The 25,030-nt window shown below is 32.7% G+C and overlaps 1 protein-coding gene across 9 annotated transcripts in view; it reads left to right on the top strand.

Moving 5' to 3' along the window:
- EML5 (EMAP like 5) overlaps positions 1 to 25,030 on the top strand; it is a 212,495-nt gene that overhangs the window by 130,212 nt on the left and 57,253 nt on the right. For 8 of the 9 annotated variants that reach the window (XR_012486446.1, XR_012486445.1, XR_012486447.1 and 5 more), the window contains exons 19-25: positions 5,279 to 5,390; positions 14,517 to 14,644; positions 17,776 to 17,917; positions 20,443 to 20,595; positions 21,235 to 21,366; positions 22,827 to 22,915; positions 24,274 to 24,450. Coding sequence is in view for 5 of the 9 variants with exons in the window: in XM_074289782.1 (XP_074145883.1) it covers positions 5,279 to 5,390; positions 14,517 to 14,644; positions 17,776 to 17,917; positions 20,443 to 20,595; positions 21,235 to 21,366; positions 22,827 to 22,915; positions 24,274 to 24,450 (933 nt within the window). In the remaining 4 variants the exon portion in view is untranslated. Of the gene's footprint in view, positions 1 to 5,278; positions 5,391 to 14,516; positions 14,645 to 17,775; positions 17,918 to 19,778; positions 20,368 to 20,442; positions 20,596 to 21,234; positions 21,367 to 22,826; positions 22,916 to 24,273; positions 24,451 to 25,030 lie in introns of those variants that run through there. The other variant, XM_074289786.1, reaches the window with a different exon arrangement.

Below are 25,030 nucleotides of genomic sequence, written 5' to 3' on the forward strand. Positions count from 1 at the left end.
GGGAAAATGAGAGTGATGCAAGAGAATCATGAAAAAAAGAATCAACAATAAAGTAAACGAAGTACAAAAACATGGGAAATGATCACAAAAATGTATTAAACAACACCCCTAAAAAGTAGAGGTGGGCAATTGGAAAAGGAGATACAAAAGCTCACTAAAGAAAATAGTTCCTTAAAAAAAATTAGAATTGGGAGAGGATTCTGGGAATGTAGCAGAACAGGTCAGAAAACTTCTAGCTCTCCAAATTTCTTTTACAGAAAAAAAGACAAAACATTAAGTCACAGGAATTGTAGAGCAGAGAAAATAAGTCAGGCTAAAGCCGTTATTCTCCTAAAACATCTTAAGATATAACTCCTAGAAAAAATTGATTTTCTGGGGCTAGTTTCAGCCTGTATGAAGTATAAATATCTCCAGACCAATTCTGCAGAATCAACAGACAAAAAATCCTGAAAGTGACAGGAGTTGGGAGGCAGCCTCTTCTTTAAGAACTTTTATTAGGAGGATGGGTGGTGTCTAAGCTGGGATAGAAGATTGAAGGACGTTGGCCTAAGGGTTCCCTGCTGGCTATGGGCAGTAGCAGGAGAGCAGAGTCTCTGGTTTTGGTTCCAGGGAAAAGAGGACAGCTGTAGTTTGCAGCCACCAGAGGGACTGCAAGGGAGTAAGAGCACCGACAGGACAGAATGATAGGGGGCTCTACCCATAATTTAGGAGGGAGAAGAGAGCCTAAGCTTGAGTCCTACCTAGAATGGATCTCAGACAATAACTGTAAGAAGAACATGAGGCTTTGGGCATTATGCCCCAATCCTTGTAATTAGAACTTGATGACAATAATATCTGCTAAAAATAATAAAAAACAAAAACTAAAAATAAGCAAAGGAGAAAGAATCCAACCATAGGTATGCTACTGTGGCTATTGAAAAGATCCAGGCTCAAGTTCAGAGAAAGATAATGCATATAAAAATACTTTTTAAATAAGAAATATCAAATAGTCCCAAATCCAAAGAGTTCTTAGAAGAACTTAAAAAGGACTTTAAAAATCAAATAAGAGAGATTGAGGAAAAAATTTGAAGAAAAAAAAAAAAAAAAAAAAAAGAGCAACATCAACTTGAAATAGAGAACCAAAAACTAAAGGAAGAAAATAATTCCTCGAAAACTAGAATTGGGCAAAGGAAACTAATGATATTCTAAGACAGAAAGAAATAATGAAACAAAATCAAAAAAATTTGAAGCATCTCATCAGAAAAACATTTGATCTAGAAAATAGATTGAAGGGAAGTGATATAAGAATCACTGGGTTGCCCAAAAATTACGATAAAAATAATTTTGATACAATATTAGAAGAAATTATCAAGAAAATTTTCCTGAAGGAATACAGAGAGGCTTGGAGAGACTTACATCAACTGATGCTGAGTGAAATGAATAGAACCAGAAGATCGCTGTACACTTCAATGCTGTGTGAAGATATATTCTGATGGAAGTGGATATCTCCAACATAAAGAAGATCCGACTCACTTCCAATTGATCAATGATGGACAGAAATAACTACACCCAGAGATGGAACACTGGGAAGTGAATGTAAATTGTTAGCACCACTGTCTATCTACCCAGGTTACTTATACCTTCGGAAGTTAATAATTAATGTGCAACAAGAAAATGGTATTTACACACATATATTGTATCTAGGTTATATTGTAACACATGTAAAATGTATGGGATTGCCTGTCATCGGGGGGGAGGGAATGGAGGGAGGGGGGGATAATTTGGAAAAATGAATACAAGGGATAATATTATAAAAAAAATTACTCATGCATATATACTGTGAAAAAAATTCTAAATAAAATAAAAAAAGAAAAAAAAGAAAATTTTCCTGATATCCTAAAACAAGAGGATAAAATAGAAATTGAATGAACCCATTGATCAACTTCTGAAGGAGATCCCAAAATGAAAATTCCCAGGAATAATAACCAAGTAACAATTCCCAGGCTAGCGAGAAAATACTGCATGCAACCAGAAAAAAAAAACAAAAACAAAAAAAAATGCAGTTCAAATATCATGAAGCCACAGTTAGACTTACACAGAATTTAGTACTTCTCAGTTAAAGGATCAGAGGACTTGGAATATGATATTCTGAAAGATAAAAGGAGCTGGGATTTACAACCAGGAATCACCTTTCCAGCAAAATTGAGTATAATCCTCCAGCCAACAACAAGATCTTTCATGAAATAAAATACAGACATTCCTGAGGAAAAGACCATAGCTAAAAAGAAAATTTGATTTTTCATATGTAAGGATGAAAAATAGCTTAAAAAGCTAAACAGGAAAGAGAAAACATAAGAGATTTAGTAAGGTTAAACTGTTTGTTTACATTCTTACATAGGAAAATGTTGCTTATAACTCTTAAGAACTTTATTACTATTAGGGAAGTTAGAAATACCATACATAAATTAGATAATAAAGGTATGAATTGATGAATATCCAAAAAATAACAAAATTAAGGGGTGAGAGGGATACATGGGGAGAAAGGGGAAAGGAGAAAAGAAGAACAGGGTAAATTATCTTACATACAAAAGAGCTATTATAGTGCAGAGAAAGTTGGAGTAGTGGGCAGTACTTGAATCTTATTCATTAAAATTGGCAGAGACAACAAGAGAACTGTACAGTTCTGCACACATATATTGTATCTAGGATATACTATAACATATATAACATATATAAGAATGCCTGCCATCTAAGGGGAGGAGGTAGGAGGAGGGAAGGAAAAAGTCGGAACAGAAGTGAGTGTAAGGGATAATGTTAAAAAATTACCCATGCATATGTTCTGTCAATAAAAAAATTATAATTTAAAAAATATTGGCACAGAGGTAATAAAAACACCATTTGATATAGAAATCTGTCAGCCTAGAAGGAAGTAGTAAACACAGAACCAGATGCAAAAAAAGAGAGCTATTAGATATAGCCTTTTCAGATTATAATTTAGTAAAAATTATATGCAATGAATGGAGGTAAAGCCTAAAATTTAGTTGGAAATTAAATAATCCTAAAGAATGAGTTCTTCAAAGAACAAAACATAGAAACAATAATTTCTTCAAAGAGAATGACAGAAGTGAGACACCATACCAAAATTTATAGACTCCAATCAAAACAATACTTAAAAGAAAATATATATCTCTATATGCATAAATCAGTAAAGTATAGAAAAAGCAGATCAATGAATTGGGCATTCAGCTTAAAAAACTAGAAAAAAAGAACATATTAAAAGTCCTCAGTTAAATGCCAAATTAGGAATCCTGAAAACCAAAGAAGAGATGAATAAAACTGAAACAAGAAAACTATTCAATTAATACATAAAATAGGAGCTGGTTTTATGGGGGGGAGGGGGAAGGAATCGAAAAAAATAAACTATTGGTTAAATTGATTACAAAAAGAAAAGAAACCAAATTAGCAATATCAGAAATGAAAAGAATGAATTAAACATCAGTGAAGAGGAAATTAAAGCAATTGTTAGATCTTTTGCCCAATTACATGCCAATAAATGTCATAGACAAATATTTACAAAAACATAAATTGCCTAGATGAGCTGAAGAGGAAATAGAATAGAAAAATAATCCTATCTTAGAAAAAGAAATTGAACAAACTATCAGTGAACTCCTAAGAAAAAATCTTCAGAGACAGATGGATTTATAAGGGAATTTTGCCAAATATTTAAAGAATAATTAATTTTAATACTGTATAAATTATCTGGAAAGATAAAGGATGAGTCTTACCAAATACCTTTTATAACACATATGCTACCAACTAAAGCAGGAAGTGCACTCTCACTTCTGTTCCGACTTTTCCCTTCCCTTCCCCTCCACCTCCTCCCCTAGATGGCAGGCAGTCTTATACATGTTAAATATGTTATAGTATATTCTAGATACAATATATGTGTGCAGAGCTATATAGTTCTCTTGTTGTCTGTGCCAATTTTATTGAATAAGATTCAAGTACTGCCCACCACCCCAACTTTCTCTGCACTATAATAGCTCTTTTGTACCTTTTTTATGTAAGATTATTTACCCCATTCTTTTTTTTTCCCTTTCCAGAAAGAGAAAGAAAACTATAGACTAATTTACCTAATATTGAGGCAAAGATTTTAAATATAGTACTAACAAAGAGATTAGTAAATGACTATACTAATCTTGTGTTTAATAAACCTAAAGATCCAAGGTTTTGAGACAAGAACTCATTATCTGACAAAATGTGCTGGAAAAAACCTAGCAAACAGTTTTGCAGAAACTAGTTATAGACCTCTATCTCACACCCTATATTAAGATATGATCAAAATGAATACATGATTTAAACATAAAAGGATGCTACCATGGGCAAATTAGAGGAGCATAGAAGTTTACCCATGAGGTGTGTGGATAAGGTAGGAATTTATAACCAAACAAGAGACAGGAAAACATTAGATATAAAATAGATAATTTTGATTATATAAAAAGTTTTTTGTACAAACAAACAGTGCAACTAAGATTAGAAGGAAAGAAAAGTGGGAAACAATCTTTATAGCAAGTCTCTCTGATAAAGGGCTCATTTCTCAAGCATATAGAGAATGGAATCAAATGTATTAGAATATGTCATTCCATATTTAATAAACAACAAAGGATTTGGGCAGTTTTCAGATGAAGAAATCAAAGCTATCTGTAGTTACATGGGAAAAAAGTCTTTAAATTACTATTGATAAGAAAAATGAAAATTAAAATAATTCTGAGATGTCACCCCACATCCATCAGTTTTGCTAAAATGACAGAAAAAAAATGATGAATATTGGAGGGAATGTGAGAAAATGGGGACACTAATGCATTATTGGTGAAGTATGAACTAACCATTTTGGAGAGCAGTTTGGAACTGTGCTCACAGGGTTATAACACTCCATACTCTATACTATTGACCCATCACTACTGTTATTGGGTCTATATCCCAAAGAGATTTTTAAATCCCAGTTTTTCTCCCAAAAGAGATTTTTAAAAAGAAGGGAAGATGACCTATTTATACAAAAATAATTATAGCAGCTCTTTATTGTAGTGGCAAAGAATTGGAAATTAAGGGGATGCCCATCAATTAAGGAATGTCTGAATAAGTTGTATATAATTGAAATGGAATATTATTATGCTATAAAAAATGAGGATTATTTGGGAAAAACCTGAATATTTGCAAGCTAATTCAAAAAGATGTGAATTAAATATAGATATCCACACCTCTTTGAAAACTCATAGAACTTATGTTTTGATTTTTACAGGGCTTTGTAACTGGAGGAAAAGATGGAGTAATTGCTCTCTGGGATGATTCCTTTGAAAGGTGCCTCAAAACCTATGCCATCAAAAGAGCTTCTTTAGCTCCAGGATCTAAAGGTGATCTAAATTTATATTTAATAAATATTAATGGCTTATCTTATATATTAAGTAAAGTGCCAAATAAAATTAGTATAATATGCTGTAATGTTCTAGCTAGCTCTCTGTAAGTCCTCTGAATAGGCCTTGGTTTCAGCAAAATAATCACCACAAGAATAGTCAGGAATAAAGTCCAAAATCTTTATCATCTCCTTTGCAGTCTGTCTCCTTCGCCTGGGGCCATGTTAGCTTTCTGGAGGGCCTCCATATGAGCCTTGATCTTAGTGGAGGAATGCAAAAGGCAGGAGAGCCACCAGGATGGTGGGAGATGTAATGTCTCTCTTCTAGTCCTTGTTGGATCTTATATACCTTATATTATATCATTACATACTGATTATGTGTGAACTTAGAGAACCATTACATCATGCTAAGTACTAAGTATATATGCAAATTAAATAACCATTGTTTCATCAATTCTTCTGAGTTAATACCTTGTTTCAAGTATACTTCTCCAGAGTTCTGGTTCTTTACATCTCCCTCTTTCTTTTGTTTTAGAAGGTGGTCACACCCTCCCTGACTTCTCAGGGAGGTGAGAGCCCCAAAAAGGAGGTATCATGCCCTTCCTGACTTCTTAGGAAGGGAGATGAAAACACAAAAGGAAAATGGGGAGTCAAACCAGATTTTGTTAGTGGGTTTCTGAAGTGTTTCACTTGAAACAGGTATACCTAAATCCATCATCAGGGGAGGTAGTACACAAGCACATAATAACATAACAAGGCCAGTAGTGATGTAACAAACAACATGAGGAATTATGCATGTCCATAAGTCCTAGAAGGAAGATATAAAGATAACAATCATACACAGCTCCTTCAGCAGCCAAGAGATAGTCCAAAATCAATCTATTGTTCATTATTTCACATGTCAGGGAATCGAAAGATTCCTGCAAGTTTTGAAGTCCTGCACCAATCTTATCATATCTCAGAGAATCCAATTATTCCTGTGGGTTTTGAAGTTCTGCAACAGTTTTAGCAACAATTTTTGATGTTCATGAGTCAATTGCCATACACATTAGGTTAACAGTCATGCTTTTTCAGTGGCACATGTCGTCAGAGGTGGAACCACCCAATGTTTCTTGAATTTTCTCCTTTGTTTCAAGGTTTTTCTCTTTTTCTGTCTCTGTCTGATAGAAAAGGTGAATACAGCTTGTTGGCACCCATCAGATTCCTTCTCCATCTGTAGAGATACAAGCAAACCCTCTCCCCTAAGCACTTCACCTCTCTGGTCCCTTCCATTCACCACACTCTCGAACTCTCCACATCACCTGGCTGCTCGCACTGGACACTGCCATTCTGTTAGATTATAAAACCTGTATTCTCCCCGATTGCAATCCCTTTTTCCCTTCAGATTGCTTCTTGGCTGATAGATCATATAATCCCTTTCTTCCATCAGATTGCTTTTTGGCTGATTGATCATGTGGGAGTACTGAACTTCTAAAGACTGTGGGTGTAACATCGTCTGCCATCATGCTCCACCTTTTTTTTGCCTGGGGCCTTGGAGCTGGGCCCCGCCTCTCATTTCCCTAAGTCAGTCTACATTCTGATGCCCAATGGAAGCCTCTGTTGCATTTTGGACATGGTGTTTTGGGTCTTATTCTCCCACCCTGTCCTCTCACTCTATCTCTATGCCAACACTGAGCTTTCAGATGTCCTACTTTACCACACTGAAAGTATTGAAGAGTCTCTCTGGAAGTCCCTTTACAAAAAGGACCCTGTCTTCCCATGTTCTGCATCATAGCCTGGTATAAAAGTCATTTGTGCCCATTGTGGCACAGCATCTTAATATCTCCTCTATAGGAACATCTTTGTGTAGTCCTAGTATAATTCTTCTATAAACCTCATTAGCATTTTCTTTAGCAAGTTGGTTTATCATTATTCCTTTTGCTGCATTTTCACTAATAGTTCGTATAACAGCTATCTGCAGACATCCCACAAAATCAGCAAAGGGTTCATTTGGACTTTGCTCTATTTTTATGAAGGCTTACCCTCTATCTTGTTTTCCTGAAAGGGTGCCCCATGCTTTGATAGCAGCAGAAGCAATTTGCTCATATGCTATCAAAGGGTAATTAATCTGTGCTAAAGCATCTGCATACTGACCTTTACCTGCTACTTGGTCAAACGTGATTTATATATTAACTCCAGTTTGCTTGTTTTGTTGTTCTTGTGTTCTACAGGGCTCAGTATACTCAGAAAACCACAACAAGTTTTGTCCATGTTCTAAACATATTTTTGCTATAAATTTCCAATCACTAGGGGTTGAAATTTCAAAAACCAAATTCTCTAATACCATCTTAACATAAGATGATGTAGCCCCATAAAGAGTGCAACCCTTTTTCAGATCTTTGATAATTTCCAGATCAAAAGGAGTGTATCTTCTCCTGGATTGACCTGAAGAATCAAATTTTTCTATCACAGAGTATGCGTTTATTCTTAAATCAGATATATCCTGTCCTCCTTTTTTAGCTTTAGCTAGTGCCTTTTGTAATCTTGTCATAGGGGGTAGACAAAGTTGCTGCATGAGTGGTGCTGATTGTATCACTGCCCTCCCCTCTCCTCCTCCTCCCTCCACCCACAAAGGGGAAATTGAGGGAAGGTCATAAGATGGGGAATGCTTCCTGCTGTGAAGCACCACATTCCTTAATTTCATCAGCACTATACTTAATGCCTTTCTTGTCTAATTCTTCATGATTTTCAGTTATTTTGTCAATACCATCCCCCATCTGCTCTTTCTCCTTTTTCTTTATTCTAATGCAGATGTAATTCCTTAAAATCACTTGTATTATGTTGTATATATAGAATGTTTCTTTACGGATTGAATCAGAATCATTATCATTGTAATATTCAATTAGTTGCTCTCCTACTAGTTTCCACTTATCTGGCTCTAATTTTTCTTCCTTGGAGAACCAAGGAGATGTGTATTTTAATGTTTCTAAAAGTCCAATGATTTGCTCCCAGGTTACAATCAAACCTTGGTTTTTTATTAGCTTAACTATGCATTCTACACACTTCCCTTGGAGTGGGGAAGGTTCTCTTTTCTAAGCATTTGTCCCATTTTAGCTGAAATACTAGTTTAGCCTTTTAACAAAATTTCCTGCTCATCTATTTTTGTACTCACTCTATTTCTGGGTCATAGAGACTTCTCCACTGAACTCACAATCGTGTTAGTTAAACTCCTGAGTGTAAATCCTTATTTCCACTTTCGGGCACCACAATGGAATGTTCTGGCTAGCTCTCTGTAGGTCTTCCTAATGGGCCTTGGTTTCAGCAGAATAATCACCACAAGAATAGACAGGAATAAAGTCCAAAGTCTTTATTATCTCCTTGCTAAAGAAAATGCTAATGAGGTTTGTAGAAGAATTATACTAGGACTACCCAAAGATGTTCTTTTAGAGGAGATTATAAGATGCTGTGCCACAAGGGGCACAAATGACTTTTATACCAGGCTATGATGCAGAACATGGGAAGACAGGGTCCTTTTTGTAAAGGGACTTCCAGAGAGACTCTTCAATACTTTCAATGTGGTAAAGTAGGACATCTGAAAGCTCAGTGTTGGCATAGAGAGTGAGAGGACAGGATGGGAGAATAAGACCCAAAACACCATGTCCAAAATGCAAAATTTGATTCTTCAGGTCAATCCAGGAGAAGATACACTCCTTTTGATCTGGAAATTATCAAAGATCTGAAAAAGGGTTGCACTCTTTATGGGGCTACATCATCTTATGTTAAGATGGTATTAGAGAATTTGGTTTTTGAAATTTCAACCCCTAGTGAATGGAAATTTATAGCAAAAATATGTTTAGAACATGGCCTGGGGCCAGGCTAGCTTTTTGAGGGACCTTCAGATGAACCTTGATCTTAGTAGAGGAATGTAGAAGGCAGGAGAGCCACCAGGGTGGTGAGAGATAGAATGTCTCTCTTCCAGGTCTTGTTGGATCTTATATACCTTATATTATATCATTACATACTGATTATGTGTGAACTTAGAGAACCATTACATTACCATCCTAAGTACTAAGTATATATGTAAACTAGATAAACATTGTCTCATCACTTCTTCAGAGTTAACTCCTTGTTTCAAGTATACTCCTTCCAGAGTTCTGTAGTATGCTTTTTGGCTACAGTTGTTTTTCTCATTGGAATTTTTGTCTTTAAAAGAGAGTATGGAGATACTTAGTTTCATGGTGGTCTTTTATTAAAACCCTCCATATAGTTATTTTTAGTAATGAAATGTAATAATCTATTGTCTCAATTTAGTACATCATTAACAGAAGTTAACATGAAATTTTTTCTATCTTTTTAAGAAGTAAAACACTAGTTACTTGAATAAATTCATCACACAATAGCTTTTTTGCCTGCTTTTGATAACTTATATGACTCTAGTTTTCCACAAAATGTAGATTTAAATGAACAATCCTTAAATACAGAACACAAAATTTCAGCTTCAAAGATCTAAAATGAGGTGAAACCTAGAACATCTTGATGAAATCCATTCCAATTTTGTATAACTCTGATTGTCAGGAAGATTTTGGGGATATGAAAGCTAAATTTGATTTTTTTTACAACTTCCAAACATTGCTACACATTCGGGCCAAAGAAACTGAATCTAATCCATTTTCCAAATGATGATTTTTCAAATGGGTAAAGAGATATATTTCCTCTTTCATCTTCCTTTTTTCATACTAAATACTTGGCATTTCCTTTCAGATCCTTATTAGACCTTCTTTATATTTTGGTTGCTGTTTTTTAGCTTATCATTGCCATTTTTAAATTGTCCGTTGCAATAATATTTTATTTCACATGTGGTCTTACCAAGGGCAGAATACATTCACCTGATTCTGAAAGTTATGACTCTCATGAAAATTAATATTGCATTAGCTTTTTAGATTATCATTATTATACTGTTGACTCATATAGACTACTAACACCCCCTCCCCACACATATACCTTTTTCTTTATTTTTTTCTTTCAATAGTATTTTATTTTTCCAATTACATGCAAAGATAGTTTTCAGCATTCATTTTTGTGAATTTTTTGAGTTCCAAATTTTTCCTCCCTAATTTTCTCCCAAGACCACAAGCAATCAAATATAGGTTATATATGTACAATCATTTTAAACATATTTCCATATTAGTCATATTGAGAAAGAAAAAATTTGAATAAAAGGGAAAAATTATGAGGAAGAAAAAGCAAACAGAAAAAAAGGTGAAAATAGTATGCTTCAATCCATATTCAGTCTTCATAGTTTTCTTGCTGGATATGGATGGAATTTTCCATCTCAAGTCTGTTGGAATTGCTTTGGATCACTGTATTATGAAGAAAGACCTAAGTCTATCATAGTTGATCATCACACAATCTTGCTGTTACAATGTACAATGTTCTTCTGGTTCTGCTTATTTCAATTGATGTGATTTCATGTAAGACTTTCCAGGCTTTTCTGAAATCAGCCTGCTTATAATTTCTTATAGCACAATAATATTCCATTACATTTATATACCATAAATTATTGAGCCATTCCTCAATTTATGGTCACCCATTCATTTTCCAAATTCCTTACTACCACAAAAAGAACTGCTACAAATATTTTTAAACATGTAGGTCCTTTCCCTTTTTTATGATCTCTGTGGAACAGACCCAGTAATGATAATTCAGTTTTTAAATATGTTAAATCTGAGGTCCACATGAGATACCCAGGTGGTAATATACAGAAAAAACTGGAAATATAGAACTGAATTTTGGAGAAAAAACAGGATTAAAAATATAAATGGAAGAGTTCTCATCAAGGGATGAAAGCCTTGGGAGTAGCTAAGATTGTAAAATCTCTTGAAGCTAGAAGGAATCTCACATATCACCTGGACTAGAGATGTCAAACTTTACTGCCAAGACAGCATCATATGTCACTGCAGGCATCCTTTTCTATTTGAGCTTGATACCCCTGATCTACACCAAAACCTACCTGAAGTACAAAGTCTTTTAATAACATCAAGTAGTCATCTTGCATTTTTGCCAAGAAGAGAAGTTGGAGAAGAAAGAGAAGACCAAGGACAGGGCCTTGAAAATTTCACTGGATTATAAGTTGGAGCAGAATGTGGAATGGGGGAAGGAGGCAGAGAAAAAATATTGGAGAGGTAGGAGGAGAAACTAGGAGTGTTGAGTATACCTGGAAGTCAGGTAGAGTTAAGGACTAGAAAGTTAAGGTCAGGAAAGTTAAGGAGTAGAAGAGGCTTTTAAGTTTTGTGATAAAGGATCCTTAGAATTTGCATAAAGGGTTCTTGAAAAAAACTTTTTCAGTAGAGTAGTGCAGGTAGTTTAGAAATGATAGGATTATAACTTTAGATCTGGAAAGGATCTCAGACTCCATCTTTCCTACTGAGGTGCAGAGTAGTTGAATGACTTCCTCCAAGTTACAAAACTAATTAATGACAGATGAGGTATAAATGGGTATTGCTTCAATTTGAATTCAGACATAATCAGTTCTTTCCCTAGGTATGGATAGCATTTTTCATCAGAAGTTCTTCAGAGTAGTCTTGGATAATTGTTTTGCTTAGAATAGCAAAGTCCTTCACAACTGGTCATCCCACAATATTGCTTTTTCTTTATGTACAGTATATTTCACTTTGCTTTAATTCTTGGAGGACTTTCTAGGTTTTTTTATGAGAATCCTGTTCATCATTTCCCATAGAATAATAATTTTCCATCATAATCACATAACACAATTTATTTAGCCATTCCTCAGTTGATGGACATCTCTTCAATTTCTAGTTCTTTGCCCTGAGAAGAGAGCTGCTATACATATTTCTGTACATATAAGTCCTTTTCCTTTAAAAAAAATCTTTTTGGGATTCATGCTTAATATTGGTATTTTTAAATCAAAAGATATGCATGACCCTTGGGCATAGTTAATATCTTATAATCATTTGTCAACTAGGGAATGGCTCTTTTTTTTTTTATAAATTTGACTCAGTTCCCTATACATTTGAGAAATGAAGCCTTCATCAGAGAAACTTTCTTCAAAATTATTTTCCAAATTATTTTTGCTAACTGTATTTCCTCTGTTTATTCTCTTCTCTTTCTCCTTTCATCCTGACCCTCCATAAAAATGTTTTGGGGCATAAAACAAACTCTTGTGGAAATTTAAAAGGCAAGAGATAATTAAAGAAGCAATTTCTGGAAGGAGTTTAAAGAAAATAGCATGTCACAAAGGTGAAAGTAATAGGTGAAGAGGAAGTCTTCCCATCTTTAAGAATCAAGAGTGACAAAGGATAGGTTTGGCAAAGATAAATTTAAAGAGACCTTAGAAGTCATTTAGATCAGCCATATATCTTCATATTTTAGTTTATGGAGGACCAGAGAAATTAGATGGCTTATCCAAGGTCGTGCAAATAATAAGTGATAGCGAAAAAATTTGAATTGTATGTCTTATGATTCTGTATTCAGCATGCTTTCCAAAAGCCATGCTGAATCCTGAGAGAAAAGAAATGGAGTAGGCTTTTTTAAATTAAGAAACTATAAGGTAGTTTAGGACAAAAGTTGGAAATGTGGTGGTCAAAGGATTGATAAAAGAATCTCTATATACCAATGAAAGTTTAGTTTAGGTTATATATACCGCATATCTGGTCAACACAGCTTGAAGCTTATCTCTAATAGTTATTTGCTTAAGGGTAAGAGCAAAGAATGAAAATTATAGGAATTATTCAGAGAAGGCAGATTAATCAGACAGAATAATTATGTAGTAGAACAAATAATTATGATGAGAGAAATTTCAGAGGTAAGGGCTTGTGTGAAGGTCCAGTCGTCTCTAAGTTAGTTATCCTTCCAGAATGCTGTCTCAACTCTGTCCCAAACTCGACTACTCTCTAGACCCAAGGAGGCCCTCTTTTATCCTCGAAGAGATTGTAGTGAGAACTCAGTGGGGCTTGTGAGAACTCTACAGCCAGTGAATTTGCTCCTCTTAAAAGTGCAAACTCCTTTAAACACGTAAAGTCTCCCTCAGAATTCCAAAGGTGTAAATTTCCTTTACAGGCCCAAACCAAAGGTGTGAATTCTGAGCTAGAGAATTGTTTAGACAACCTGAGTTCTCACCTTGTAATCCTAATAGTCTTGGACAAGTTATATAACAGAAAGAAGGAATAGCATGATTAATCTTTGTGCTTCATTTTAACATAATGCAGAGCTCTATTGGACCCTGGAGTAAGAGTAGGGACTTGCAGAAGGATATGAACAGTAGTTACATAAGATGGAAAGGTTTGGATCAGTTGCAGTCTGATCCATTGGAAGTAATACTCACATGATGAATCAATTTCTGATCTTGGATTCAGGGAGCAGTTTTGAATGATAGTGAGATCTTATATTTGACCATATTGATAGCTAGCTGAAGTAGATTAGATATGAAACTACTAGAAATTGTCAAGTCAAGGAAATATGACAATAAAGTGTTAGCTAGTAATTTAATTGTTTGTAGAAAACCCACAACTACTGAGTTAACTAAGATAGGTAAAGAAAGACTTAGAGTTCAATAAATGAAAGCCAAGGATTATAAGAGTGCATTAATTGAAACATATGAGCTTCAGAGGAGAGGTTATTTACTGACTGGTGGTGTTAGGGCAACAAGCTGGCCACAGCAGAGGGTAAGAAGGTAAAAGCAGACCTATGAATTCAGGATGGAGTGATAGAAGGACTGGCCAGCATAATAGAAGGAAATGGAAGAGAAGGATGAGGCCTAGTATTAGGAAAGCATTAGTCTTAGTGGAAATTAGCAAAGTGACTCTTGTAAAACTGGCAGGCAGAGAATGTCTTATGCCACATTATCATCTGTCCAGAAAGAAAAATTATAATAAATATAAAAAACCCACATAAGTAAAGGTAAAAAAAATTCTTTTAAATTAAGATAGTAGAGTTTCAATCAATCCCTGATTAGTCTTTATTAAGAGAAGAGTGGAGATATATAGCTAATTTATTGAAACTTTTAAAATGGAGAGAACTACCTCATCATCTGAGATTGTCATGATCAAATATCATAAATGAATATCAAGAAAGTATTTTACAATTTTAAAAAAGTAACAATTACTTAGAATTCTTCCATTTTACATTTCAGGTCTTCTTTTGGAGGACAACCCTTCTATACGTGCCATATCATTAGGACACGGTCATATCTTAGTAGGCACAAAGAATGGCGAAATACTGGAGGTAGATAAAAGTGGGCCAATTACTCTGCTTGTTCAGGTAATTTTAAATTTTAATATGTTTTTCATATTATTTCTTAGAATGGTAATTTGATTTATTAGAGATTCTGCTATATAAGATGTCGAGAAAGTGGCTCAGGAAATGAATTCAGGTAACTAGAAAAATGCTTATCCTTCTGTACTAGCATATATTAAATTATATAATAACCAAGTGAATTGATCACAAATTATATACTTTGCCAAGTAAATTAGCTGTTGATAACTTTATGAACTATTTCTTATCACCAGAGAAGAAAGAAGTTTGGTAAGAAAAGGTATCACATCTGTATTCATATTTCATGTACTTTATTTTGTTTATTCCTATTTTTGAACCTGACTATATTTTCTGAAGCTCTTAACTGATTACATGACACTTTATAACCTTGACCTTTTCTTATGTTAAGAGCAGTAAATAAAATAAATCTTACAACCCATTTAGTAAATTATTTTTTTAAAAAACCTTCTGAATAGCATAGAATTCTGATATTCCCTTTTTTTCTTCCTTAAAATGTGATCATGTTTCTTAATGCAAACTTAGTCTTTTTTTCTTTCTTACTTTTTATTGTTAGTAATTATCATGATAGATAACACAAATCTAATAATTTGTGACTAAAAAACATCTCTGACATTTTGGAAGAAACAAGAAGAAAATAATTCAAATATGCTGGAACTACAATTAGAATTGTACAGGACTTATCAGCAACTACAATAAAAGATTGCAGGTTATGGAGTCACATCTACCAACTATCAAAATAACTAGACCTGAGGCCAAAAATATCATCTACAGCAAAATATCTTTAATATTGTGTTTATATGTATGTACATATCTACATATGTATATATAAATATATAATTTAATAAATAAAACCTGTTTGGGAGTTGTGGAGGATGAAAGGGGGAAAAAGAATAAAGTAAAAAAGATGTGCAGCAGAGAACAAAAGAACAATTTATAAGGAAATAAAGAAGGATAGACCCTCATGAATATAATTTCTTCTACTAATATATATGCTTTCTAGAACTAGTATTTGTTATGTAATTTGAATTCTTCCTGATGTTCTGCTGGGTGCATGACAAGATTCTCTTTTGTTTCATTTTGTTTTGTATTCCTTTTGTTTTTCTTTTTTCTTATTCTGTTTCTTTAAATAAAATAAATTTAAAAAACCCCAAAAACCATCTCTTTGATTGCATTTGATCCTCACAATAATTCTGTGAACTAGTTAGTATAGATCATAACATCCTCATGTTAGTGATAGAGACTCTTGGGCTTATAGAAGTAAAAATTATTTATCCAAGGTCATGCAGGTTTTCTTGGAATTGAAACTTGAATCCAGTTGAGTATCATTTCCCTTACATCTTTACATATTTTCTGCGTAATTTAGTTATTTTAATAATACTCATATTATCTTGTCATACCAAGAAGTTTTTTTAAGTAATAAAATATTACATATTTAAATTAGATCATTGTGTATATGATTGGCATACTTGTATTTCGAAGTAAAGATAATATATATTCTCTATGTTCAAATAATTGGTAACATACTAGAAATATGATATAATAATGACTGATAAAATAGCATAACCATGTTACATAGAATAATAACAATTAGCCATTGTATAGCACTTTAAAGTTTGCAAAACTCTTTACAAATATTCTCACTTGATCTTTATAACAATCCGATGAAATAGGACCTATTATAATTTCCATTTTACAGATAAGACTAAGAAAAGTTATGTGATTTGATAATTCATAGTCATACAAACTACTAAAAGAGGCAGGATTTGAATTCAGGTCTTGTTGACTCCAAGTCCTGTATGCACTCTATCCATTACATTACCATGTGCAATTTAATTCATAAATACTACTTTCTATACAAGTTTATATAATATAATCAATGTAAATGCAGGAGTCTTTAAGGGTACACTGGATTTTAACTGTGTTTTACATGTAAAAGTGTTACTTCTAAGATGCATTTAAATACTGAAGTATTACAAAGTATATATTTACCATATATGTAAAAATGTCCAGGTTTCTGCAGATTTATAGCACTATGTTAACCAAATTAGAAAGCGGACATCTCCAAAGTGGCCATTAAGTGAAGCATTATTTTATTAGTTGTAACTTGTGATGATTAACTATTAAAGAAGGTTTACAGTCTCTGGTATTGGAAAAAGTATTTGTACATGTAAAATCTCATATAATTTGAAGCCTTAAAGCATTACAATTTAAAGCTTTAAATCTTAAATTTAAACTTGCATGTTGTGCCTTTCATTCAGAACTAGAAAAACTTAAGGAGTGTTGTCCCTATTTTTGTAGGAGTTCTCAAATGCATGTGCTGTGCCCTTCCTTTCTCTCCCTCTTTCCCTCTCCCCCCTCCCTCCCTTCCCCCCCTCTCTTTTTTTCTTGCCAAAGTAATTGGGGTTAAGTGATTTGCCCAGGATCACACAGCTAGAAAGTATTAAGTGTCTGAGATTAGATTTGAACTCAGGTCCTCCTGACTTCAGGGTTGGTGCTGTATCTACTGTGCCACCTAGCTTTGTCCCTGCTATGCCTTTTCAAAGGAAGAAAAAGTAAAAAGCTAAATGTTTAAAAGGAAAATTTTGAGTTATAAGTAGGAAGAATTTTCAGTGGTATTTCAAACAGTGGTATCATAATTATCTGATAACTTCAAGTATCATAAAGCTTCCTAGCATATTTACAGTGTATTCACTTTGGTCAAGGGATCAAAGCAGTACTATCAGAGATACCTATATGTCTTTCCCAAAACTTTCATGAAAACACCTAAAAGATTCTAGAAGTATGAGGTGTGAGACAAGATAGCTGAACTTTTTGGTAGCTATTCCAGACCATACTTCTTAAATCTTGTCAACAAATGTGCTTATGAATTTAAAATTATCTTTAATGTTAATTTAAGTGATAGGTATATGGATGGATAGATGGATTATATTTACACACACGCTGAAAAAATAATTCTTTTTTTGTTTTCATTATTATTTTCTTTATTGGTACAAGTAGGTACAAATATATATAGTTTCTTGTATGTGTAGATATGTTTCCATTATATTTTTGGTCATTAAATTTGTAGACCAAGTTACAGTTAAATAAATTAGAATTAATTTTTATGTTCTGTATAGGGACACATGGAAGGAGATGTGTGGGGTTTAGCTACCCATCCTCATTTGCCTATTTGTGCGACTGTAAGTGATGATAAGACCTTAAGAATATGGGATCTGTCTCCTAGCCATTGTATGTTAGCCGTCCGGAAACTGAAGAAGGGTAAGAGACTTGATCAATTTAACCATTTCACAATCTCAGAATGGCAAAAAGCCTCAGAAACCATATAGTTGAAATTGTACAATCTACTACTCACAAGGCACTATGTTCCATTTTTGTGTACATATTTATTGTTAGGAAGATTTTCCTTTTAACAAGCTAAAATTTGCCACCTCAGTGACTGAGTCCAGATATGAACTCAGGAAGAAAAGTCTTCCTGACTCCAGGTCTGTTCTACAATGTGCATGAACATGTGTGTATATGTGTAATTATAAATACAGTATAGTATATATTTATATATCATGTGTGTATATCCATTTTTTTTTGTAGACACTTACTGGTTATGTAACCCAGAACAAGTCACTTACCCCTGTTTGCCTCCATTTCCTTATCTGTAAAATGAGCTGGAGAAAGAAAATGGCAAACCCCTCCAGTATCTTTTCCAAGAAAACCCCAAATGAGGTTATAAAGAATTAGATGTGACTGAAAACAATTAAACAGGCACACTATATGGTTTATGCCAATACATATATGCCGCTAGATTAACTTAATGACCTCTGTCACTATTTCTGTCATTCTTTAACTTTAAAGTAGAAATGGAAGAAGTCTTATTTTTCTTAAGTTATTAGTGATCGGGGGCAGCTAGGTGGCGCAGTGGATAGAGCACCAGCCTTGAATTCAGGAGGACCTGAGTTTAAATCTGGTCTCAGATACTTAATACTTCCTAGCTGTGTGACCCTGGGCAAGTCACTTAACCCCAGCTTCAGGGGGGAAAAAAAGTTATTAGTGATCTACTAATGATTAGCTTCTCCATATTTAGCTGATCTGGTCTGTAGACAACTGACATAACCTATTAATAGGCCTATAATTTAAGGTGATCTATCATGACAGAAGCTATCAGAGTAGAACAGAATTTGTGGTAATTTTCACACTACAGTTGTTAACCTCAAACTGCTTCTTCAAATATATAAAAGCCAGTGGATTAATAATATTCTACTGGTACATTAAAGTTGCAAGATGTGAAATAGCAAAGAATTAAAAAGTTAAGCATCTTCCAAAGAGCAATGGAGAGACTCAAATGTGGGTGCACAGTAGGCTCCAAGTTGAATTTCCAAGAATTATATCAAAAAAGTAGCATAAAAAAGATGTTACCAGAGCATGTATGACCAGAAAAGAAGCAAGGCCATTCATGAAAAGAGTATGTAGATATCTGATGGATATCAAAAAGACTAAGAAAATACCTCCAAACAAGTTGGGTGTGCTCCTAAGGGAAACATGGAGAATATGACAAGAGTCACAATGAATGTTAATTTACAGTCTGTGGCATTGGAGGAAATACCAATATCAGTGACATCACAGATCCATCAAAATAAGATTTGGTTCAGTCACATGAGATCCTTTTTACCCCATTTCAGTCACTTAATATATTAACCATCCTTCTCAGCCTAAACAACTAACACAGTGCCTGGTCATATAAAATGCCTATTGGTTGAATTTGATGAACCCAATTATCTATGACTTCATCTAAATCCCTGTTAAAAATATTGAATAAGCAAAGGGCCCTGCAGTAACCCATTATAATAATCTCTTTCTAGTTTCACATGGACACACTAATCTACAATTTGAGTCCAATAATTCTATCAAAGGTTCTGTCAAATATCTTAAAAAGTAATTTGAATGTGTATTTTCTTTACTTCATTCTATATTGTTCAGAGGAATATCATGAGAAATTTTTTCAGATACATGAGTTGTCATTTGAAAATCTATAATATCAGGCTCCAATCTAGTTTTCTAATCTTATCTTACATTATTCCCTTTCTAAAAGTTCTAAAGTTCTAAAATGAACTTTTTCTAATTCTTCCAGTGTATCTCTCACATTCTGGGCTGCACATTTAAGGGCATTGATAATCTGGAGTATATATTGAGGCAAAGCAATTAAGAACTAGAAACCACACCTTACGAGTATTTGTTGAAGGAATGAGGAATTGTATTTTGGTAGAAAAGGTTTGACAATGGGAAGAAAAAAAAAGGTTTGTCCATATATTTAAAGGTCTGTTCCTGTTTACCCGTATACCAAGGATTCTTTTCCCTTACATTTCTACCATTGGAAATCCTGCTTATCCTTCAAAGCCTAAATTGAATTCCTCTTCCATGATGTTTTGTCTTTAATTCTCCCCACCAAAAGGGATTCCGCATTCCTTCAACCTTTCATAACACTTTGTTTCTGCCTATCATATATACTTTCACGTTCTACTTTGTATGTATTTGTTTGTAAATATGTCTTAGAATATTTTATTCTGTTTTAATTTATCTTTGCATTCCCTTAGATTCAGTAACTACATTATAAACATTCAATAAATGTTGAATGAGATTTGTTGTTTAAACACCAATTTTTAAAAAAAAAAAGTAATTTTTTATTCTCTTTGAAATTAAAAAAATGTAAAGACCTATGTTTTGAAAATTTTTAAAATTACTCAGATTAGGAGGAAATTTCTTGAAATAACTGATTCTCTTTCTCTTTTCTTAAGGAGGAAGATGCTGTTGTTTTTCTCCTGATGGTAAAGCTTTAGCTGTAGGTCTCAACGATGGAAGTTTTTTAATAGTGAATGCAGATACCTTAGAAGATCTTGTCTCCTTTCATCACAGAAAGGATGTTATTTCAGATATTCGCTTTTCACCTGGTAGGATTCAGGAAATATATAATTTAATTTGACAGATACTTGAATTTGGTAGCTAAATTTATTAAAATAATATATTATGTCATATATTTAATAATATAAATATATTTTACTATTTAAAGTTTCTCAATAGTCAACTTATTTATTGATTCTATAATTAGATGCATTTTATTTTGTAAATTCTTGTGAATTACTGCCATGTATATATGTATTTATACAATCACATATTATTAGAGTACTTTCTTGTAAGGGAGTATACTATTGTAATTGAGCACACTAGAAAGGAATAAATACAAAAAGTAACTAAGATAAAACTTTGCTATAACTATTTACTCTGGTTTTGCCAAAGTAAAAAAAAACAAAAAAAAAACTTGGAGATTTATTGTTTTTGTTTTTATTTTACTGTGAGTAAAGTTTTCTTGGACAAAATTATAGAAATATAACTTTTCTTCAGTGAGTTTTCTTGCAAATGTTTTTGAAATCACATGATTTTTACCTATTATTGCATTTTAAAGAAATGATTGAAAGCTATCTGTGAATTCCTTAGATTTTTTTAAGTTTAAATAACCCTAACTATCTGTAATAGCAGAACGTAAACTATACTTTGTGCTAAGAAAAACTCTCCTATTCACATATTAATAGGTTCTGGAAAATATCTAGCCGTGGCATCCTATGACAGCTTTGTAGATATCTATAATGTCATGAGTAGTAAGCGAGTAGGAATCTGCAAAGGTGCTACCAGTTACATAACACATATTGACTGGGATTTAAGAGGTAAGAACTTGAGTAATAATTTCCCCCAAAAATTGTATTCAGTGCATTACCTTAGGAAAATAAAAACATAAATTACATTTCCCAACTCAAAGACATTATATGCATTATTATTATTTTAAATATCTGTATGTTATTTTGCATATATGTTTGTGCTATATCACTGTCCACAATTTTATGAAATTGATTCTATCTAATTAACAATGATCTCTAGAGATATTTTGGTTTTATTTAAGAAACTATTCAAATATTGTGCTAAAGTACTTCTATTTTTTACAATTATAGTACAATTTACAATGTACATTTTATTTTACAATGATAAAGTTGTTTTTTTTACAAGAGATAGAGAATTTTTGTTACAATACCATTATTTCAACCTTTCTAAGTAGATAATCTATGAGACAGAACCATTATCTAGTTTTTGCATCTTTAGAAACATAGTCCCTTAACTTTTAAAATTAGCATGATATAGTAAAATAGAGATTTTAAGAGAGTATGAAGTTTTTTGCCTTTAGTTTTATTTTTTCTAGTTGTACAATCCAGTCCTAAATGGCAGTTCTCTAGATTAATAATTATAATTATCCTAACTATTTTCTGTCCTTTTTTTTTGAAGGATTTGAAGTATTCCTTTTTCATTCTTTTTCTAAATATGTTTTTTAGGTTGTATGTTGAAATTTTTTCAGAGAAATTGATTATTTTTTTAGACTTGTCCGTATTGTTCTCCCACTCACAAAGTTTCAGTAGCTCCCTATTACCTCTAGATTAAAATACAAACTCCTCTGTTTGACATATTTATCTTTTTCTTTTTGACTTCACCTTTTTTCCACATCCTATATTTCAGTCCAACTGGTCTACTTAACTCTTCTTCATCTGTCATTTCCCACTTCCATATCTTTACCCAGACTCTCTGTCATGCACAGAATGTTCTGCTTCACTTTTAAATCTTGGTATCTTCAACTCCCTTTATCCTCAACTTAAGGTCTTTCCCCAATACCTCCCCAGGCGTAAGTTTTTTAATTTGTAAATATTTCATATTTATCTATATCCAGCTAGTTCTTGATTATTGTGATTTATGAATCTCCTGAAGTGATTGTATTATTTGAATTTGCACTTGTATATTTTCATTGGGCCACTTGTATATTTTCAGTGACCATATTATAAATAATTGCAAGGTCAAAAAATGTAAATTTAAATATATGTGAATTTCAATATGTCTGACTGCTTTGGGGGATGCTTCATTCACACTAATCAGCACATAGCTATTTATTTTTTTTTTTTTAAAGCAGATTTAGGATAGAAATGGCTTTTATTTTTACCTTTATAAGTGTTTAAGAAATTTTTGTTGAATTGAATTTAAAGTTATCTACATTTTTATAGACCTTTGAACTTAATGTTTTTCCATGTCTAAAACACAAAAATAATGTAACCTTAAACATTCTATTTGTTGTTTATGTTTTTTAAAGGAAAACTTTTACAGATCAATACTGGTGCTAAAGAACAATTATTCTTTGAAGCTCCTCGGGGGAAAAAACAGATTATTCCTAGTTTAGAGGTAGGAAAATACAGTATTGATTAGAATTTTTCTATATGAATGGTATTTAAAAGTCTTAAGCATATTTTCTATCTTTCCCTTAAGTACCTATGAAATAGGTATTCCATTCATTAGCAGTTGTGAGATATTATTTGAATTATTGTGAAAAGGACTCTAGGTAGCTGAGTAATGAAAAAGAATGGGCAAATTTTTGAAAAATGATCTTGTTATTTTCCAAAACAGAAAACATATTTAGCTTCCTTCTCCTCTCCCAAGTTTTAGCAAATTGTGAATTACAGTAGAACATAGGGCCTGTGGGGAAAAGTTAAAACAAATTAGGCAACAAGAAAAGAAGATTAAAAATCAGCTTACTATCTCTCCAAGTTTATGAAGAAATATTTTACAGACAACTATAAGCAGCTATCCATCATGAAAATTTGCTTAACATATAGGTAGTAATTTCACTAGTTTCATAGGTAAAGGGAATTCCCTCTATAATGAACTTTACAGTTTTAAAGAGCTGACTATATGTTTTAGAGTTAAATGACTTGCTTAGGAAGCCATATGTTACAGACAAAATTTGAACTCAGATCTTTGGTTTTAATTTGAATTCTGTTTTCACTGTGTTTATTGCACAGTGAATAGAAGAAATTAGATCATCTGTAAGGATCAACTTTGTGGTTAGAGAAATACTAAAAATTTAGGTATTTATTAGTATTACAATAATAAAACATTATTATGATTGCTAAGTGCTTTACATATATTATCTCCTTTGATATTCAACACCCTTCTCAAGAAAGTACCACAAGTACTCACATTTTGTGAATCAATGTTTGGTTAGTCTTATCTGTGACTATAGATATGAAAGAACCAGATCTGAACCCAGTGCTCCTCTGTCTTTATATCTTATTCTCTTTCCATCATATATGCAGCCCTCCAAAATAGTTACTTCCTTATAGCCTCATTAATAGCCTAATTAATAATAATTAATTGAAAGATTATTGAATCCTTCTCAGTTAACAATAAAATTGTAGCATTTAGGTGGTGCAGTGGATAGAACACCAGCATTGAGGTCATAGGGTCTGAGTTTAAATAATAATAACTTAAATAATAATTTAATAGCTATGTGACATTTAGCAGGCAAGTCACTTAGTTCTGATTGCCATGCCCCCCCAAAAGTGAGATTCTAAGTAAAGCAAGAGATTATATACTTAAACCTCTCAACATCTCCCCTACCATAGATCCTATATTTTATGATAATAAATTATCTTTGTGATGATATAATTAATTCAATTCATAATTTATGATAAGAAATATTTGAAAGTTTTTCTATGAGTTGTTGAAAACTAATGTAAAACCTAAACAAATTTATTTTTTAGGTAGAAAAAATTAGTTGGGCATCATGGACAAGTGTCCTTGGTTCTTGTTGTGAGGGAATTTGGCCAATAATTGGAGAAGTCACAGATGTAACTGCTTCTTGTCTCACAAGTGACAATGTCGTCTTAGCTACTGGTGATGATTTTGGATTTGTGAAGTTATTTAGATATCCTGCCAAAGTATGTAATTTTTTCATTAATAATAGAGAACTAACTTAGCATTTTAGAGAAAAACATAAGCATACTTCATCTGTTATCATCACTTATACAAAATTGCATTATCAGATATAATAGTGTCAAAATGACAGTTCCATTGAATTATATAATAAATGGGTTGAATAGTCAAACAATATTAAAACAATTTTATTTTAATGACAATTTTAAAATAAAGTTGATTATATTAATTTTATGTGAAGTTTATCAATAATATGAAATACATAGAATAATTTTCTGATCTTGATTCCATTCAGAAGTGACATGTATGTCTTATATCATATATTGCAATATATTATCAAAGAAAATGTTACAAAAATCAGATTTTATCAGAAACATATTTATCAAAGGTTGAAATAATATGATTGGCATAGGAATGTGTAACAAAGTAGTGTTTCCTCCTCCACTGCTCAAGAAATTATTACTTCTATTCTAATCTTTTATTTGCCAAATTTTTTTAGTTTTTAGTTTTTTTTTAAAGTAAGGTAAAGTAAAGGAAAATTCTGAGAAGAATTTGTTAATTTCAGTCCTCACTATATTTCATTTT

The sequence above is a fragment of the Sminthopsis crassicaudata genome, chromosome 2 (assembly GCF_048593235.1).
Source record: "Sminthopsis crassicaudata isolate SCR6 chromosome 2, ASM4859323v1, whole genome shotgun sequence".
In the NCBI taxonomy this organism is placed as follows: domain Eukaryota; kingdom Metazoa; phylum Chordata; class Mammalia; order Dasyuromorphia; family Dasyuridae; genus Sminthopsis; species Sminthopsis crassicaudata.